Source organism: Netta rufina, assembly GCF_964035555.1.
Source record: "Netta rufina genome assembly, chromosome: 18".
NCBI classification, from domain to species: domain Eukaryota; kingdom Metazoa; phylum Chordata; class Aves; order Anseriformes; family Anatidae; genus Netta; species Netta rufina.
In genome coordinates this window covers 9,313,382-9,334,093 of record NC_140142.1, presented here as the reverse complement: position 1 = coordinate 9,334,093, position 20,712 = coordinate 9,313,382, and the positions used below count along the sequence as shown (strand labels likewise).

Below are 20,712 nucleotides of genomic sequence, written 5' to 3'. Positions count from 1 at the left end.
AGCCAGAAAAACAAAAAACAAAACAAAACAAAAAAAAAACCCTGCAATTGTATCAGGGTAGTGTAGTGCTTTATCTAATCCCATTCACTGAACAATAGGAAAAGAAGCATCTTGTGGCCAGTAACACACGTTTGTAACAGCATAAATTCCACATGACGTGTGAGGCCATCTGTTTTGCTACTTGTGCTGGAAGAAAAATGTGAGTATATGAGAAGGGACTGCTGCTGAAAAGTAGAGACTAGGTGTGAAGAGAGAAATGATACGTTTCAATAGTTTCTCTGTCATTTCCCTGTGTTCCCAGTGAATGAGGTTCACAAATGACCTTGCTGCCACGCGCAAAGCCTAATAGCCAACCTCCACAGCACATTACAGGCAGACACTCACGCCAATGTGAGGAACCTAGATTCAAGACCATATTTTGGCTAACAGAGATTGGACTCAGATCTCTGAGGAAACTATTTAAAAAAAAAATAAAAAATCACAGAATCACAGAATCACAGAATTTCTAGGTTGGAAGAGACCTCAAGATCATCGAGTCCAACCTCTGACCTAACGCTAACAGTCCCCACTAAACCAGATCCCTAAGCTCTACATCTAAACGTCTTTTAAAGACGTCCAGGCATCGTGACTCCACCACTTCCCTGGGCAGCCTGTTCCAATGCCTCACAACCCTTTCAGTAAAGAAGTTCTTCCTAACATCTAACCTAAAACTCCCCTGGCTCAACTTAAGCCCATTCCCCCTCGTCCTGTCACCAGGCACATGGGAGAACAGGCCAACCCCCACCTCGCTACAGCCTCCCTTGAGGTACCTGTAGAGAGTGATAAGGTCGCCCCTGAGCCTCCTCTTCTCCAGGCTGAACAAGCCCAGCTCCCTCAGCTGCTCCTCGTAAGACTTGTTCTCCAGGCCCCTCACCAGCTTCGTCACCCTTCTCTGGACCCGCTCAAGCACCTCCATGTCCTTCTTGTAGCGAGGGGCGCAAAACTGAACACAGTACTCGAGGTGCGGCCTCACCAGAGCTGAGTACAGGGGGACGATCACCTCCCTAGCCCTGCTGGTCACACTGTTCCTGATACAAGCCAGGATGCTGTTGGCCTTCTTGGCCACCTGAGCACACTTCTGGCTCATATTCAGCCGACTATCCACCATCACTCCCAGGTCCTTCTCCGCCTGGCAGCTCTCCAACCATTCCTCTCCCAGCCTGTAGCTCTGCTTGGGGTTATTGCGCCCCAGGTGCAGGACCCGGCACTTGGCCTTGTTGAACTTCATGCAGTTGACCTCAGCCCATCGGTGCAGCCTATCCAGAAAAAAAAAGTTCATTTTATAAAAAGTAATTGCATTTATTATTTGGAAGTTTAGCCACACAAAAATATTCACACATGCAGTAGTTAACTCAGGTTAAACCTAAAAAGCAGTATGTAATCCTTTCCCTGAAAGGAACAGTATTTTAGGGGAAAAACACTAAGGAGTAGATACATGCATAAACATCACAGGTCACAGTGTGGCCACTTGGATTGCTATGTCACCTGAAGTGTGGGTATGTGTGCTCTGTCTTGCTTTTCTCCTTACACAGTGTGGTGGTTTTACTCGGGTGGGCAGCCGAGCTCCACCACAACCGCTCTCTCACTCCCCCTCCTCAAAGAGGAACAGGGAGAAAATACAATCAAAAGGGCTCAAAGGTTGAGATAAGGACAGGGAGAATGCGCAGTAATTATTGTGACTGGCAAAAAAGACTCAGCATAGGGAGACAGTAAGATTGATTGCCTATTCCTAAGCAGCTAGAAAAGTGAGAAACAAAGGAAAGAAACCAAAAGCACCTATCCCCCCCATCCACCCTCTTCCACCTCCTCCCCCCGAGTAGCACAGGGGAGTGGGGGAATGGGGATTATGGTCAGTCTATAGTGCTTCTCCACCGCTCCTTCTCAATCACTCTTGTCCCCTGTGCTGTGGGGTCCCTCCCACAGGATGAAGGCCTTGCTGAACTGACCTGGCGTGGGCTTCCCACAGGCAGCAGCTCTTCCAGAACTGCTCCCACATGGCTTCATACCATGGGCTCCATCCCTCAGGAGCAGACTGCTCCAGCACAGGTCCCCCAGGGGCAGCAGCTCCGACCAGGTCACCTGCTCCTGCGTGGGCTCCTCCACGGGCTGCAGCGTGGAACCCTGCTCCACCGTGGTACTCCATGGGCTGCAGGGGGACAGCCTGCTTCACCATGGGCCTCACCACAGGACGCAGGGGACTTCTGCTCCATGCCTGGAGCACCTCTCCCCCTCCTTCCTCACTGACCTTGGCACCTGCAAGGCTGTTCCTCTCTCCTCACTCTCCCAGCTGCTGTGTTGTGTCTTTTTTTTTTCTTAAATCTGCTCTCACAGAGGCGCAAAACAACATCACTTACTGGCTGAGCTCTGGCCAGCAGTGGGGCCCTTGCCAAACATGGGGCAGCTTCTAGATCCTTCTCACAGAAGCCACGCCTGTGGCCCCCTAACACCAAAACCTTGCCACGTAAACCCATGACACAGCAAGAGGCTCAGACTTTCTCTTCCTGGAACTACTCAAGAAATGAGAGTATCAGTTGCTTTTGCACACCAAGACAATTCGAACAAACGTTGAGGTTTGAAAGCCTGTTGCTCTAAGGATTGAAGCCTATTTTTAACATTTTAGATGTTGCTTGGCATTCATAGAGCACTGTTCCATGCTAGGCCTCACAGCTGGTTTCCTCTGGATTTCCGATAATCCAACAAATTTCTCCTTCCGCTGATAGTAGTCTCACCCTAGTATACAACAGTCTTGTAGTAGCAAGTCCTGGTCCCTGTCAAATAATTATCAGTACAGGAAAGATCTGAGAAATGTTCTAAATGGATACTGTCAGTAGATGTTTGCGATGATTTTAAAAAATCTGAACAGAAACATTGAAGATCATACCCATGCAGGGAATGTGATTAGATCCTGTTTCAAGCATCTTAGCACTGAGACAAAACATCAAGGGGAAAAAAAAAAAAAAACTTTCAGATTTGTTTTTTATAGGTTCCAGAATTTTGATATATGACTCAAATAAATACAATAAACACAATATTTATTTAATAAAATGCACCTGAATGCTATTTCCATTAATGAATGATAATGTGCTATAGAGCTTTCTAATAGTCTAAAATAAAAACATTATTCAAGACACATAGGCTGAAGCATTCTGGAAGTCCTTAGACACAGAGGAGTACCATTTGTCAATAAATAAGTCTTTTCATAAACATCAACAACAGTATTTCAAAACAAGTGAGTATTGATCACTGAAAAATGGGACAGATACAAAATCCGAATCAACTTTTAAGCACATAATCAAATCTTGCTAATGCTAGTAGGGCAACGTAACTCACCCAGGTAAATATTCAGGCAACTATAAAAATAAAAACAGAGTAGGCAGGAAGAAAGCCATAGAGAAGTCATAAAGATTGCACAAGATTCCATGGCATTAAAAACATTTTATTTTTTTTTGCAGTAATTTTAATTTCTATATTAAATTTTACAATGAGGGGGAAAAAAAATAAAAAAAAAATAAAGTGTTGAGTCAACTGACCCAAACAGTTCATTCCAGAAATATCTTCAGCAACTGTGATTTGATCAAATTTGAACTAACTAATGGAAGTGTTGAAAGCCCCATCCTTAACACTAGATAAACTTGCTGATGAATTCCAAGCGCTTGATCCAAACACTAATTTTGTTGGAGAACAGTTCCAACCTTAGAACAGTTTTTCTACCTCCGTTCTTGTAAAAAGATGCATTGAAACTTTCCAAACACTTCAGCTATAGGTATATATAGGTATACCAACCTAGTATGTTTCAGCCTAAATTATTGATATTTTAAGATACTAAAACAAGGTTCTTACGGTATGGTGATAACCATATATGTAATTGTGACCATATGTGTCTATTCTACTGGGAGAAATAAACTGTAAATTTTACCGCTACCTTTGCCACAGCTGTAATAATAAATGTTAGAAATCATCATCTAAGCATCACAAAGTTCTCTTGATAAAGTTCTCTTGCCATACTGATAGAATTTGCTGCCCATGTTTAAAATGAACATATTATGAAATGGTTCAAATTAGATCAAGTAGTTTCATGTCTTTTTTAGGCACCGCTTACAGCAAATACTGTCATTTCTTATGATAAAGCACCCAGTGCTGCTTAACCAGCTCATTTTTAACCAAATCCAAAGATGTTATTTAAGTTTTATTTTATCCCCAGTCAAGTAGAACATTCTCCAACCCTGACTCTCAAGGTAGCTTTCAATTTGCATATTTGACGCAGGGCTTGAAGTGCAATTTAGACAGAGGCAAAGAGCTGGCACAAGGCTATGTAACACATAAGGCCTATATTGAAGTGATAAACTGCGATAGCCTTCTCCTGTTTTAGTTCATAGAAGTATTTCCACCTTTATCAAGGACGTGACCCCGTATAGTGCATCCAAATCCTGAAAGTTGAATCTGCCCATACATAGGTATATCTAGTTATAGAATTAAGCCTTCAAAAGTAGAGCTCAGAAGGGAGCTCTAAAACACTTCAATAATAAACAGACTAACTAGAATAAACAGGCTTCTCAGCCATATTACCTTTTATTGATGTGGGAATGAACATCTCTTGAGCCATAAGGGGATAATCATGGAGGCGACTACCTTAGAAGCACCACCACAATACCACAGTCAAACTGTTGATTCATCCGGTCTCATATCCTGCCTCCAGTGGAAGTCAGTGCCAACTGCAGCAGAGGAAGGCAAAAACAACCAGACAGCTTAATGAAGATCCTATTGAGGTTTCATCTCAAAAAAAAAAAAAAATTGTAACTGGGCTCTAATGAAGACAGAGTGAAGGTGTTTTCAAGTTTAATTTCTCTGTCAAAACTGTTTTCTAGTGCAGAACATTTGTATGAGTCTTTGACCAGTCAGTCTCCAGAAGCCATTTCATTGTATCTCCCCTTTGTATGCTTGCATTACTGTTCTTCATTCCGTGTCTTCATCTGTGGTTACACTGCCCTCAAATTCAAGCAAAAATGCAATGAAGGACTTCTATGCAAAGTTCAGGAATCAGAGCTTCAGGCTGATGGAAGTGATTCAACTGGCTGCCTCTCATTAAATGCTCAGAGAAAGAGCTGTTATGCTTCTTTAAATAAGCTGTTCTTGCAAGAGTAGAACAAAATAATAATAATAATAATAATAATAATAAAAATAATAAATGCTCCAGTCATTAGCATTTTCTTTCCAAAAAGGAAAGCAGATCAACTTATGTCAATGCACAGTCAATCATCATAATAATAGTACCAGCTTGAGTAGATCAGAACTGAAGGATAAAAATATATTTTGTTTTGTTAAATGATTTGGTAAGGGATAGGTTTGTTTTGTTTGTTTGTTTCATAAATATACATGAGAACAGGAGGAAGAGGAAAAGGAAAAAAATATATATCCTCATTAAGAAATATTGGTCTAGTGTTTAGAAAAGAGGAGGAGAAGGGAGGATGGTATTTCAGTTCCCAGTTCAGATGAGGCTCTGGTGTGCACAAGAAATGTTAAAATAGATGAAGCCTCATGAGCCTGATTGAAGCTGGCATGTAAACAGCTACAACGCTCATAAGCTGCACATAGCTAGTCCAGTCAATAGGTCACTTTCTAGGCCTGCGTACATTACTTGAAGTACTTCCTACTTCATCTAAATGTTTCCTAGGCTCTCATACCCAAAGTAGGCTGTGAAAATGTTCCTTTCTTTCATCTATCTAAGCTGGCTAAGTAAAAGCAAAGAGACACCTCTATTCCGACCATGTCCCATTGCAAGGCCTAAAACTAAATCCATCTGTGAGAGAATTAAAGATCCTGCCCACTTCCATGTGACCGTCCTACCAGGAGACAGGAGCCCAAGGCTGTACTCAAGCATCAACCACATGTAAAGCATTCCTCACAAGCACTTCAATTTGAACAAGGGAAGAAAGCATGCTTCAGTCCTCCAGCTCAAGCTGAGCCACCATGCCAGTAATGTCAGGCACATGGAGGCTCCACAGAGAGCTGCAAAGGGAAGCTCTGTTCCAGCTTAATAATATAGCTGGATTGTCCTGGAAAATAGACAGGCTGAGTGGCTCCCTGGGAGTGAGTGGGGATTAGGTGTTTATAATTAAACATAAGTAAATTTAGGGAGGTTGAAACCCACGCAAGAGGCTGTACATGCTCCTTCAAGTCTTGAAGAGCTTTCCAGTTAGAGAAACAGACAGCATCTCCCCTGTGAGAAAGACAATTTCAGAGAATTTTTCCTAACCCCCTTTAGAATCTGAAAACACTTATCACTGTGCCCTACCAATTCCATGTAAGCCCAATACAATGTCCCACCTGCAAGGTAAAAGCAGAGCCCAGACAAGCACCAGCAGACCCATGAGCCGGCAATGGCAAGACACTGCTGCTACTTTGGGGCTGCTAGCAGATGAAAACCCTGGGAAAATTGCTCAGAATTTTTTTTTTGGCACTTCCCTCCATGGAAAAGAAAAAACAAGGAGGGTTTTGGCAGGGAGTGAGCTATTCCACACTTGTGCTTAGGTAGGAGATTAGAAACAAGCCCAGGTGTTTGCACCAAACCCAATACACACACACATCCCAGAGCAACAGGGACCACACTATCACGGCCCAGCTCTGCACACCCATGCGTTTCCTGACAGGACACATTGGGTGACACACACGCTGGTGATTCCAGGACCAAGGGGACTCCTCAAAGATATTCCAGCTTGGCTCAGGGCATGTGCTAACCCTGCTCTGAGCTGGAAAGCTCCCCAAAGTGCTCAGTGCAGTATTTCCAGCCTGTGGAGTTCAAGTAATAGTCAAACAAGCTTTGAGAATGTGCCCCAACACCCACCTGCACAGCCATGGAACTCCTGCTGCCACCTGAAAGCCTGAGACACAGCTGACCTCAGCAGAGCATCCTCTCCCATCTCCTCTTTGAGTCCTGTGACCTGACCACATCCATGTCACCTCACCTGCCTCCTCCAAGACCAAGGGATTGCTGCAGGACCTTTCATGCCCTGCTCAGCTTCATGAGGCCAAACTGCTTCAGTAAGGTGACTAGACCACAGGAATGCAGGATTTGGGGCTTAGGTGTTCAAGTTAGGGTTTAGGGATTAGATTTTGCCTTCCAGGGTTAGTGGTTGGGCAGAGTATTAGAGGGAGGCCTGTGTTTACTGCGTTGGCTTCTAGTCTGTGTCTAGTGTGGAGACGATGTTATCTGTTGGGATTTTCTTCAGGGCTCTGTTGAGGAATCATGTTAAGGCTGGAATTCAGTGCTAGGGATGAAAGGCTGAGGAATAGGGTGAGAATTGAGCTAAGAGTGTATGGTAAGGCCTTATGGATTTGGGACTTGGCTAACCCACGCCAGGTGAGATTTGGGGTTAGGAGTAAGAGTAGTGGACTCCTTGCAGAGAGAGGGATAGCATTTAGATGTAGGAGTAGGGCTTACAGTTACTGCTTAGAAATATTGCCAGGGCTTGACATGGATGTTTTCCTAGTAAGTGTTGCAGCAGCACAGCCTTGCCTGAACCCCTCTCACCTCTTCCAGATCTTTCCTTTCTGTTTCCCACCTTTATTCACCCAGATTTCCCCTGGCCTTCCCAAAGGAGTCACCCTGTTGGGGGCAGCTTCCTGAAAGCCTTTGTGATCTCAGAGGCTCTGCCTCCCTGCTGTTGTCCAGACAGGTGCTGGGACAGAAGTGACCTCACAGCCAGCATCCACAAGGGTCACAAGGAGCTGTTGTGCTCAGGAAGCCTCTTTCTAGCCCCCCCAGGAGCACCAGATGCATGCCCTTCACAGTCCCTCGGGTACTCTGCCTGCCAACCAGCTCATGCTTCAGAAGGTCTTCTACATTTCCAGGCTCACGTTTCCTCATGCAGCCTTTAGCAACTCCATTGCATCCTAAAGGAAATGCCCACCCATGTGTGGAAAAGTGATTCAAGAACTTTATATATACTTTGGGAAAACATATATTTTAGGCAAATTCTGCAGAGAAGGAGTTGATGTGACAGTTATGATGGCTAGGATTGCTTTATTCAGATGGTATTTAATATCTTCATCGATGATCTGGACGAGGGCACTGAGTGCACCCTCAGTAAGTTTGCAGATGACACCAAGTTAGGTGCGTGTGTCGATCTGCTTGAGGGTAGGAAAGCTCTGCAGGAAGATCTGGATAGGCTGCACCGATGGGCTGAGGTCAACTGTGTTATAAATGGCTCAGGATTCAAATTAGGATTAAATAAAAAAATAGGATTTATTGAAAGAATATAAAGGAATAGAGGTAAGCAAACAGCGCTGGGTGCACCGGGAGTTTCCGCTCCACCAGGACACACACCAGTTACATCAAGCAGCTGATTTTTATGCTCCTAGACTAATACATATTCATTACTACTTTTAAAAAAATAGATTATTAAAATTAGCTTCCGGGGTGCAGTCCCTCCTACTGGAGCATGCGCAGTCTCCTCTGGGGTCTCTTCTGGGGATCTCTAGGGGTCTTTCATGCTGAAGGCTCGTAGTCTTCCTCTCCCCCTTTGTACTTACTGGGCACCATACCAAGTTTATAGAACATCCTCTTCAAGTCTTGTCTCCCAGCTGTCCTTCAGCTTCTTTCTCCTTCCTCTTTATCTCTCGGCCCCCCCTAACCAGATACCAAAGATCCACATAGTATCCCGTAACAGTCACTAGTTGTTATCAGTTGTTCTGAAACTCCCAGACACACGAGTAATTAAAACATTCTTCCCCAGCCATTCACAGACACATCTATAGCAGTGTTAGAAATAGAAGTCCGGAATAACAAAAGCAAACAGGTTCATAAATTTAAGAAGTGATAAATTGACTAGAATGAGGGGGAGACTGGGACACACTGCATCTGTGGTTCAAGAATTAAATTGCCAGTGCAGGGCCCAGAGGCAGACAGGATTCAAACAGAATTGTTCTTTATGGACACGAATTGTTAAAACATTCCTCACAATCCCTTATCTTATTTTTAACATCATCAATTCGTGTCACTTCTGTTGTTAATAACTGGATTTCATCAGTCTGTTCTTGGAGGGTCCAATTCTGAAGCATCATAATTGACATATCCCCTTCCTTTTTTAATGAAGTTATTACCAATGTACAATTTATCACCCGGTGTATTAATAATGTAAGACAAGGTATCATACAAGGTACAAATAATAACGTAATTACACCACATGACAATAAAAATAACACTCTTTTAACCCATGGTCCACCAGGCAGCCATGAAAATAAATCCCATTCCATATCCTTCCAGGTTTGTGTTTGCTCGCTCACCTCTCCCCTCCTTCTCTGGGATGGGAGAGAGAAATGGGAAAGTGAAGCCTGTGAGTTGAGATAAAAACAAGAAAATAATAACAATAATGATGATAATAGTACTACTAGTAATAATGTGTACGAAACAAGTGATGCACAATGCAATTGCTCATCACCTGCTGTCCGATGCCCAACCTAACCCCGAGCAGTCCGGCCCTCCTCCCAGCCTGCCTGCTGGCAGGACAGTGAGAAGCTGAATTTGGCTTGGTCCTTGGCTTGGTGTAAGCACTGCTCTGTAACAATTAAAATCAATTAAAACATCAGCATATTATTAACATTCTTCTCATCCTAAACCAGAACATAGCATTCTATCAGCTACTAGGAAGAAACACCCTTTTTATCAATCTTTAAACAGCAATTACTAAAGCTAATTTTTCCACAGACTTCTCCTTCTTGTGCTAGTAAATAATCCAAAGCTAGGCAATTTTGATACAAAGCAGTTCTCATCTTTATAACTCATTTAGATCAGTTCTCATCATTTATAACTATTTCTATTACAGCTAATAACCTAATTATTCTATTAAGTATATATACTGGGGTCCTATAGTCCCAGGATCTGTCTTCTGCCCACGTAGCTGGATTATAATAGGCAAACGCCTTCAGTCAAGGAGTTAAGCCTGCTTTCAGGGTCAATTCAGGCTTGTGTTACCGTTCGGCCTGTCAGGGTGATCCAGCTCCTGGAAAACGAATCACAATTTTATTTACGTTTAAAAAAGAGGTTTTTTTATGTTATTTTCTCGGGACAACCTGATCTTAGTGTGGGATAAGTCCGGTCGAGGCCCTCTCACTCGGCAGTCAATACCCATAGGGGTTGCCTCCCTCGGTAGACCATACACACCGCAGTGGAGGGTCCTGCCCTGGTCTTGCCTTCTCCCTTTTCTCCCTTCAGGCTTGTCCCCTTTATTTGGCATCCTTAATTCATGCAGAGCCTTGTTGCCAGAATATTAGTTCTTCCTTAGCTTGAGTTTCAGTTTCCCAGGAGCGGACTAAACCCTCCAAGTTTCAGTAGTTACTGGTCCTTTTATTCTGGATGCGTGGGTCCCTTTCTGCGGTTCTCACAGCTGTTTCAGTAGTCAGTAAAACAAGGTACAGTCCCTCACATTGGGGGTTCAGTGATTCTTCCCTCCCACGGCTGCTTGTTGAAACACTTTCTTTTTTATCTTCTGACAAGTTAAGCAATGTATTTTATGTAATTTGCTTTGCCGTAGCAGGATTCATCTGATAGCCACGGCTACATTCACATTTGTAGCCACCTTTCAGGTTGATACAGATTTGACTACAGACACCAGGGTTTTGGCATTCATCACTATCTCCACAGTTTCCCAGCTGGACAGTCACATTCATTTATGTTGCATTCCTTCAGGGGCTCATCACCCCAGTCCTTGCAGTCTCTCTGCTGGTTACACACTTTATTGATATCTATGCATTCTCCACTTCTGCACTTGAATTTGCCAGGTCCAGAGCACTGAATAACATTGTTACAGTTTGCTTCATCAGTGCTATCCAGACAGTCTCTCACACCACTGCACTGCCTACTCCTATGGACACCGTTCCCATCTTCACATCTGAACTAGTCTGGTCCACAGGTCCAAGAAGGGCAGTTAATTTCATCACTTCCATCCTTGCAATAAGGATCTCTGTCACATCACCACTTCTTGTAGATACATTCACCTGAGCTGCACTGCACCTCACTCACAGAACTCTTCACCGGAGGTGCAGGCTGGGGTCCACACTGCTCCAAAGATTCATCCGAGTGGTTGGAGCAGTCACCTTGACCATTGCAGACAAAGCTTTTGGAAATACATTGTCCACTGCTGCATGTGAACTCTGCTGCACTACAAGTCACATTGCCACAATTCTCTTCATCTTCTCCACTGTCACAGTCTTTTTCACCATCACATTTCCATGACACTGTTCTCATATGACACAGCCCAGCACTCTCATCAGACCCATTTTCACAGTCTGGATCCCCATCACACTGCCATCTGTTTGGCACACACCGACCACTGTTGCACACAAAGTCAGATTCAGCACACGTCTTCTTCACACAAGCACTCTCATCACTGCCATCTGAGCAGTCTTCACATTTTGCTCTAGCACCGTTGGCAGCAGTGCACAGGCAGGCGAAGGCGAGCAGCAGGCAGAGCGCCCCGCACCGTCACCTGTGTCACTTATACTACTCCTATTACCCGTGCTGTTAGTGTCAGTGGCATCCTCCTGGTACCGTTTCTGTCTTTGTCGCCCCTTACTCTCCCCCTTTTCTTTTTGCCACTGACCATTCACCACAAATGGATGAGACACATGATTACTAGTTAGGAAAGAGAGTGTAACGTCTGCTATACGGCTGCAGGCAGTGCCAGCTGCAACCTTAAATGCGGTTTGTGAAAATCATTAGTAATGTGGTTCGTCGTTAGTAATAGTTATAACACCGATCTGAGGACGAATAGTCTTTTTTCATTGCAAGATAAACCTCTTATGAAAAGAATGCTAGAGTGAAGCAGCACAGCTCAGCACAGCTGCCACTGCCTCCATGGTTATGTCAGACAGGCTGCAGGGTCCTGATGTCCGCCCCTCTGCTCTGTGCCGACTCGCCACACGGTGAGGGTCGGCTGCCGGTGTCCACTGACGCCTCTGGTCTCCCGTAGCAACTCGATCTCTCGGCGCCGCTCCGGGCTCCCGGCCTGTTGGGGTCTCAGCCTGTTCGGATCCTGGATGGGACCTTTAGCACTTCTGGTCTAGTGGGAGGTGACTCTGCCAATTTCACGGGAACTGGAACTAGAGCTTAAGGTCTTTCCTAACCACAAACATTCTATGACTCTATGAGCTTGCTGGGTTGTGTAGTCTGTGTAGACAGAGGGATTTCATTTGCAGTGAAAAAGATTAGTTCTCTGGAATATCAACAGGTGCTTGAAAGAAATGCAATAAAATTTGTGGGTGTCCTAACTAGTAAAAGGACAAGAAAAGATGATTCCCATAACAAACACGTATTTTGATTTAAGAGAAAAGGTAGCACTGGAAATAGGTGTCTCTCGCTAGCTGACAGCAGGAAGAACAGTGATTGCATCGGTTTGATTCCAAGTTGATTCCCCTGGAGGACCAGGGGCTTGTCAAGAGCTCCCTGTGCTGTTCACAGTAGAGGCAGTGAATGGTCACTGTGTAACATAGCCAGGGCAGTTTCCAAATGTGAGGCATGGGAGAGAGCAGAGACCCCTTCTAGCCTCTGGACAGCAAACAAAGAAGGAGGTGCCTTGGTTGGCTCAGTTGTAACCTTTCCATCAGCAGGGAGAAGGAAGATCCATCCCTGTCCTTGCAGGAGTGTCCTGCCTAAAAACAGGGCATGGAAAGGTGATCCTTGGACCTCATCCATTTTCTGAATAAGGAAGGATGGAGCTGGAAATGAGATTCCCTCAGCAGCTGAAGGAAGGAACATCAGTAATTACTTCAGTGTGTTTCAAAGGTGGTTCCCCTGGAGGCCCAGGGACATCTCAAAAGACATAAGAGAGGGGAGAGACAGAGAGGCGTTGGGCTGGAGCTGTGCTGCTGAGCTGGGCCGGGCTCCTGGGCACAAGGGGAGATCCTGGCAAGGAGGCAGCACTGCAGAGAGACAGCTCTGCCCAGGAGCAGCTCCTCTGCACAGCGCAGCAGGGCTGGGGGCACTGCCTGCAGGGAACAAGGGTGGCTGAGAGAAGGGAGAGTGATATTAAAGGCAGTGTGGAGGAGGGATGCTGAGAGCTCACTGCAGGAGAAATCTTCAGAGCCCTGAACAGGGTAAGTCTCTCTCTGCAGGGCAATGCAGCTGTTGTTCCTGGTGCCATCTTCAGATTTGATGGCAGATCCAACAGCCTATGGGATCTTTCAGGAGAACTCTCAGAGTTTCTTTGGATAACAGAAGAATGTCAAGCTCCAGAGCAGGGATTACCTACCAAAGCTGTCAGAGGGACAGGACATGAGGGTTCCTTCTCTTGGGGCTGGCTTCAGGCTGTGCAAGCAGGGTGCAGGCAGGGGTGCCCAGGGCTGTGGTGCAGAGCAGGGTCCCTGCTGTGCCTCAGCGGCTGTGTGCTGGGGCAGGGCCTCTGCTGCCTGAGAGGCTCAGCACTCAGCCTGCCCGGGGAGCTACCCAGGGCACTGCAGGGAGAAGCTGTGGCTGGAAGGACCAAAAAGCCAGGGCAGAGCAGGGTCCTGCTGCCGGCAGGGGGCTGCTACATGGGCCAGGCTCCTCATATATCCCCAGCACCCCCAGGGCATTTCTGGGGGAGATTCTTGAAAGGGAAGAACAACACCTGCCGTAACTGAAGGGATGGCACTCTCTGAGGTCTCATTTTTTAATTTCCTGCTTTGGATGACAGTCAGGGAGATGATAATTGTGTTGTTAGGATTGTAGAAGGGACCTAAACTCATAGAGTATTACAGTTAAAAGAGATGTGTAGGTCTTTGAGGAACCTCACAACTTCACTCCGCACCCTTTAGCCTACAGACAGCACCAGCACAACCTTCATTGTTTCTTGTGGGATTGGTGGATGTCCTTCTCAGCACTTGTAAATAGGGAGATGCCTCTGGCCAGTGGATGCCTGAGATGCACCCCTGGTGTTCTTTACCAGCAGCACTGATTACTGCTGAGATTACAGAGGATCTTCATGGTCTCTGTGGCATCTTTAGGCAGACAGATGCAGAGCTCCAGGCAGGAGCAAGTCTTCTTGAGATGAAGATGCAGTGAGGATACAGCCTTGGTGAGGATGTTTTCTTTGAAATAAGGTTTAGTTTTTGCTCAGAAAAGTCTCTCTAACATGTCACTGCCTATTACTCCATGGACAGGCAACCATGTCCTGAGGCAGCAAATGTCCAACAGCACCTCCCCAACAGAGTTCCTTCTCCTGGCATTCGCAGACAAACATGAGCTGCAGCTCCTGAACTTCGGGCTCTTCCTGGACATCTACCTGGCTGCCCTCCTGGGCAATGGCCTCATCCTCACTGCTGTAGCCTGTGACCACCGCCTCCACACCCCCATGTACTTCTTCCTCCTCAACCTCGCCATCCTCGACCTGGGCTCCATCTCCACCACCGTTCCCAAAGCCATGGCCAATTCCCTGTGGGATACCAGGGCCATTTCCTCCTATGGATGTGCTGCTCAGATTTTATTCCTTGTCTTTTTCATTTCAGCAGAGTTTTCTCTTCTCACCGTCATGGCTTATGACCACTATGTCGCCATCTGCAAACCCCTGCACTACGGGACAAAAATGGACAGCAGGACTTGTGTCAACATGGCAGAAGCTGCCTGGGGCATTACTTTTGTCTATGCTGTGCTGCACACTGTCAATACCTTTTCCCTTCCCCTCTGCCAAGGCAATGCTGTGGACCAGTTCTTCTGTGAAATTCCCCAGATCCTCAAGCTCTCCTGCTCAGATGCCTACCTCAGAGAAGTTGGGCTTCTTGTGGTTAGTGCCTGCTTAGCATTTGGATGTTTTCATTATGTTGTGCTCTCCTATGTGCAGATCTTCAGGGCAGTGCTGAGGATCCCCTCACAGCAGGGACGGCACAAAGCCTTTTCCACATGCCTCCCTCACCTGGCCGTGGTCTCCCTGTTCATCAGCACTGGATTATTTGACTATCTGAAGCCCCCCTCTGTATCCTCCTCCTCCCTGAATCTTTTGCTGGCAGTTTTATATTCAGTGGTGCCTCCAGCAGTGAACCCCCTCATCTACAGCATGAGGAACAAGGAGCTCAAGGATGCAGTGTGTGAAGTGGTAACTGGATATTTTCAGAACCAATAAACTACCATTCTTCCTCTGCATATCATTTATAATGTAGCTCATTACAGGCCTAGAAGTTGGAAATTTGTGTGTGGTTGTGTTGCATTATCTTATCTTTGATTTACATGTGATGGTGTTGCACACAAAGGTATCATTATTCATCCCCTTCCATTTCAGTATCTACCTGTCTGTGTGACTCTGAGATATGGAATAAATGAGAAGCCAAGCTCTGTGTATTTAAATAAAAGAAAGAACCCTGCTGTGATTTGCTTGCCTGAGATTCTTCCTCATAGACCTGTGGTGGAGCTGCAGGGGCACTTGGATGTGTGAAAAGGTGGAAGGAAAGAGTCCTGGCACAGCAGCACTGCCAGGGAGTTCCAGGATTTATTTTATTTTGTTTTGTTTTGTTTTGTTTTGTTTTGTTTTATTTTATTTTTATTTTTATTTTTATTTATTTTATTATTTTATTTTATTTTAATTTTTTCCCAAGCTTCCCTCTTTCACCTCCCACATTCTTCTTCAGAGCCCTTCTGTTACTGTGAGGACTGATTCTTCTTGTTGCTCAGGAGAGGCAGGAGAGCATGGAACATACAGAACATGAGTCTGTCCAACGTGGAGGCAACCAGGTGCTAAAGCATTCAAGATGCTAAATCAGCGCAAGGAGAGCTCTGCAACTCCAGGAAACATGGCAGGCATAGGGAAAACAATCTCCTGGATTTGTTGTTATTCCTCTGGTTGAATTTCATATACTGAATACAGTGAAAAACAGCTCCCAACATTGGAAATGAGTTGGACTTGATGCTTCTTGTGGGTCCTGTCCAGCTCAGACTATTCCATGAGTCTCTGACTCTGAAGAAGGGCAGCTATCTGTGCGCAGCCCCCATGGCCAAGGAACCACTTGTGTGGGAGGCACTCAGTGGCAGTGCCCCCCACCAGCTGGCTCTGCCTTCCCTGCCTGACCAGCACGGCCCTGCAGAGTGCCCCCACGGCCCTGTGCACCACAGCCCTCGCTCTGCAAAGCAGCACCACCAGCTGGGGGGCTGTGGGCAGCATGGGAAGGGGCTGCAGGAATGGCTGCTCAGGCCAGCCCAGACGTGCTGGGCTGGGGCAAGGCTGTGCGGGACATGGGGTGTCCCAGGAGCAGAGCAGGGCGCTGAGTGTGTGCAGTGGTGGTGCCTGAGGAGCCCCAGGGCCAGCAGTGTGGTGCTGTGCTGTGCTGGGGAGTGGGTCTGGACTGGGGGGCTGCAGGATGTCTGAGAAGGTGGAGTGGCGGGGTTTACATCCTGCAGATGGCAGCAGCAGGTACACTGCTACAGACCTCCCCTTCTCCATTTCCTGTTTGTGTGCCATCCCAGCATGGGCTGTTCTGCTGGGCTGGGCTGGGCTGGGCAGAGGAAAGGAGGTGTGGAGAGCTGGGGAGGGTTTGGGCTGGGGTGGCCTCCTGAGAGGACAGCAAATGTCCAACAGGAGCTTCCCCAGCGTGTTCCTCCTCTTGCCATTCGCAGACACACGCGAGCTGCAGATCCTGCAGGAAGGACTCCTCTAGAGCCTGAAGCAGCCCCTGCTCCCAGTGCCTCCCTCAGCCAACACCAGCTGCAGCTTGAGCAGGAGAGCTGCAGAACAGTTCTCGTGCTAAGAGAGAGGCTCTGTTTGGGGGTGCTATATGACTTGCATTAGGTTTTCCTCAGAGAAGTCTGTTCTAACTTTGTTTTGCTTTCTCCTCTTCAGCAGACAGCCTTGTCCAAAGTCAGAGAATGCCCAGCAGCAGCTTCCCCAATGAGTTCCTCCTGCTGACATTCACAGACACGCATGAGCTGCAGCTCCTGCACTTCGCGCTCTTCCTGGGCATCTACCTGGCTGCCCTCCTGGGCAATGGCCTCATCCTCACTGCTGCAGCCTGTGACCACCGCCTCCACACCCCCATGTACTTCTTCCTCCTCAACCTCGCCCTCCTTGACCTGGGGCACTATTACTACCACCATTCCCAAAGCCAAGGCCAACTCCCTACGGGATACCACAGCCATTTCCTACACAGGTTGTGCTGCTCAGGTTTTTTTATTTTTCTTTTTTTTTTCAGCAGAGTTTTATCTTCTCACCATCATGGCCTACGACCGCTACGTTGCCATCTGCAAACCCCTGCACTATGGGAACCTCCTGGGCAGCAGAGCTTGTGCCCAGATGGCAGCAGCTGCCTGGGGCAGTGGCTTTCTCTATGCTATCTGGCACACGGCCACTACATTTTCCCTGCCCCTCTGCCAAGGCAATGCTGTGGACCAGTTCTTCTGTGAAATTCCCCAGATCCTCAAGCTCTCCTGCTCTCATGCCTATCTCAGGGAAGGTCAGCTTCTCATCTTTAGTGCCTGTTTAACCATTGTATGTTTTGTCTTCATTGTGGTGTCCTATGTGCAGATCTTCAGGGCCGTGCTGAGGATGCCCTCTGAGCAGGGCCGGCACAAAGCCTTTTCCACATGCCTCCCTCACCTGGCCGTGATCTCCCTGTTTCTCAGCACTGTCATGTTTGCCCACCTGAAGCCCTCCTCGATCTCTTCCGCATACCTGGACTTGTTGGTGTCATTTCTGTACTCGGTGGTGCCTCCAGTAGTGAACCCCCTCATCTACAGCATGAGGAACCAGGGGCTCAAGGATGCCTTGAGGAAAGGCATCCTTGCCTTTTGCATTGTTGCAAAAAGGCATCCTTGCATTGTTGTGTTTCAGAAACAAGAAATTTCCCTTAATCTTCTGCATAAGAGTGATAATATAAAGCATTTCAGGCACAAGATGAATTCTGCTGTCTTTTTGGACATTTTTAATAGTCTGCAGAGCAGCACCATCTCAGGGCTGTATGGAATGGGAGTTGCATGGTGAAGGGGTGCAGCTCTGTCTGTCCAGGCCAGCACAGATGCACTCAGCTGCAAATTGTCCCCTGGGAGATTGTATGTCTCAGGAGAAGAGCAACTCCCTGTTTGTGTGCAGTGGAGATATGGGGAGAGAAACCCTTTGATACTGGTGCCAGTAGCCACATTGTATGCACACAGGAGAAATTAACACAAAGGAGCACAAAGGCCATCAGTTATTCCCATATATTTCATGAAGGCCAGTGGGGCAAGATAGTGTCACAAGGCCAAGTAACGTCTCCTGCGAAGCCACCTGAGTGCAGTCCTGGGATGTGATTCCTTGAACCGAGGTCCCTGTGCCCATTCCTCATGCCTTGGGGCATCTCAGAGGAGGGCAGAGCAGGAGAAAGCACCGCAGGGCTGAGGTGCCTTCCAGCCTCTGGCAGTGACTACAGGACCAAGAGGGACATTGCAAGCGCTGCAGTGCACTGCACGTGGTGTGCAAGTCAGGGACTCTATGACATTTGGAAAAGAGGGTGGGCCACTCAGGAAGACTATAAGGATGTGGTAAGGCTGTGCAGGGACAAAATTAGAAAGGCCAAAGCTCACCTGGAGCTTAATCTGGCTGCCGCTGTTAAGAATAACAGAAAATATTTTTATAAATACATAAGCATGAAAAGAAGGACTAAGGAGAATCTCCATCCTTTGCTGGATGTGGGGGGAAACTTAGTGACAAGAGATGAGGAAAAGGCTGAGTTGTTTAATGCCTTCTTTGCCTCAATATTTAGTGGCAAGACCAGTTGTTCTCTGGATACCCAGTACCCTGAGCTGGTGGGAGGGGATAGGGAGCAGAATGTGGCCCTCATAATCCACAAGGAAATGGTTGGCGAACTGCTACAGCACTTACATGTACGCAAATTGATGGGGCCGAAAGGAATCCACCCAAGGGTGCTGAGAGAACTGGCAGAAGAGCTGGCCAAGCCACTATCCATCATTTATCAGCAGTCCTGGCTATGAGGGGAGGTCCCAGTCAACTGGCGACTAGCAAATGAGATGCCCACCTACAAAATGGCTGGAAGGAGGATCTTGGAACGACAAGCCTGTCAGTCTGAACTCAGTACTGGGGAAGCTCAAGGAAGCTCGTGCCATCACACAGCACTTGCAAGGCATCCAGGCAATCATGCCCTGCCAGCATGGGTTTATGAAAGGCAGGTCCTGCTTAACACACCTGTTCTCATTCTATAACAGTGACACACTTAGTGGATGAGGGAAAGGCTGTGGCTGTGGTCTATCTTGACTTCAGTAAGGCTTTCGACACTGTTTCCCACAGCATTCTCCTCGAGAAACTCACTGCTCATGGCTTAGTCTCATGTACGCTTTGTTGGGTTAGAAACTGGCTGGATAGCCGGGCCCAAAGAGTCATGGTGAATTGAGTTAAATCCAGTTGGAGGCCAGTCACTAGAGGAGTCCCCCAGGGACTGGGGCCAATTCTCTTTAATATCTTTATCGATGATCTGGATGAGGGGATTGAGTGAACCCTCAGTAAATTTGCAGACCACACCAAGTTAGGTGCATATGTCTATCTGCTCGAGGGTAGGAGGGCTCTGCAGGAGGATCTGGATAGGCTGGACCGATGGGCTGAGGTCAGCTGAATGAAGTTCAACAAGACCAAGTGCTGTGTCCTGCACCTGGGGCACAACAACCCCAAGCAACGCTACAGGCCGGGAGATGAGTGGTTGGAAAGATGCCAGGCGGAGAAGGACCTGGGAGTATTGATGGATAGTTGGCTGAATATGAGCCAGCAGTGTGCTCAAGTGTCCAAGAAGGTCAACAGCATCCTGGCTGGTATAAGAAGCAGTGTGGCCAGCAGGTCTAGGGAAGTGATCGTCCCCCTGTACTCGGCTCTGGTGAGGCCGCACCTCGAGTACTGTGTTCAGTTTTGGGCCCCTCACTACAAGAAGGACATTGATGTGCTCGAGCGGGTCCAGAGAAGGGCGACGAAGCTGGTGAGGGGTCTGGAGAACAAGTCTTATGAGGAGTGGCCGAGGGAGCTTGGGTTGTTTAGCCTGGGGAAAAGGAGGCTCAGGGGTGATAAGGTATCTCTACAGATACCTTAAAGGACACTGTAGCGAGGTGGGGGTTGGTCTATTCTCCCATGTGCCTGGTGACAGGACGAGGGGGAATGGGCTAGAGTTGCACCAGGGGAGGTTTAGTTTGGATATTAGGAAGAACTTCTTTACTGAAAGGTTTGTTAGGCATTGGAATGGGCTGCCAAGGAAGTGGTTGAGTCACTATCCCTTGAGGTCTTTGAAAGATGGTTAGATGTAGAGCTTAGTGATATGGTTTAGTGCAGGACTTGTCAGTGCTAGGTCAGAGGTTGGACTAGGTGGTCTTGGAGGTCTCTCCCAACCTAGATGATTCTGTGATTCTGTGACTCATGTCTCTCAACAGCCCCATGTGTATGAGGAACCGGTTCAGACATAAGCACCTCACACAGCCCCGGCATTGCTCTTTGTGCCTCCAGAAACAACCCCCAGTGTCCCTGTGAGTTTTTTTTCTCACCCCTTTACAGGTTCATTGCAGATGCCACTCTCTGCTATGTCACACTACCCTGCCTTTCTGCACTGGGCTGTCAAGCATTTGGATCAGCAAGATTTCTGGGGACTTGAAAATGAATTCAATTTAATTGAATTAAATTCTTTAATTCAGTGACTCTTTCCCTTGGAGTGCTCTTCAAAGACAGAATAAGGGGAGGGGAAAAAAAAAAAAAA

The 20,712-nt window shown here is 47.0% G+C and overlaps 1 protein-coding gene across 1 annotated transcript; it reads left to right on the top strand.

Annotated features, from left to right (window-relative positions):
- Window positions 1-14,195: 14,195 nt before the first annotated feature.
- On the top strand, window positions 14,196-17,972 carry LOC311216413 (olfactory receptor 14C36-like; the record flags this gene model as incomplete). Its single annotated transcript, XM_084297952.1, has 2 exons — window positions 14,196-14,478; window positions 17,128-17,972. 2 exons carry the CDS (start codon window positions 14,196-14,198, stop codon window positions 17,970-17,972), a joined length of 1,128 nt encoding a protein of 375 aa, XP_084154078.1.
- Between the last annotated feature and the right edge of the window lie 2,740 nt (window positions 17,973-20,712).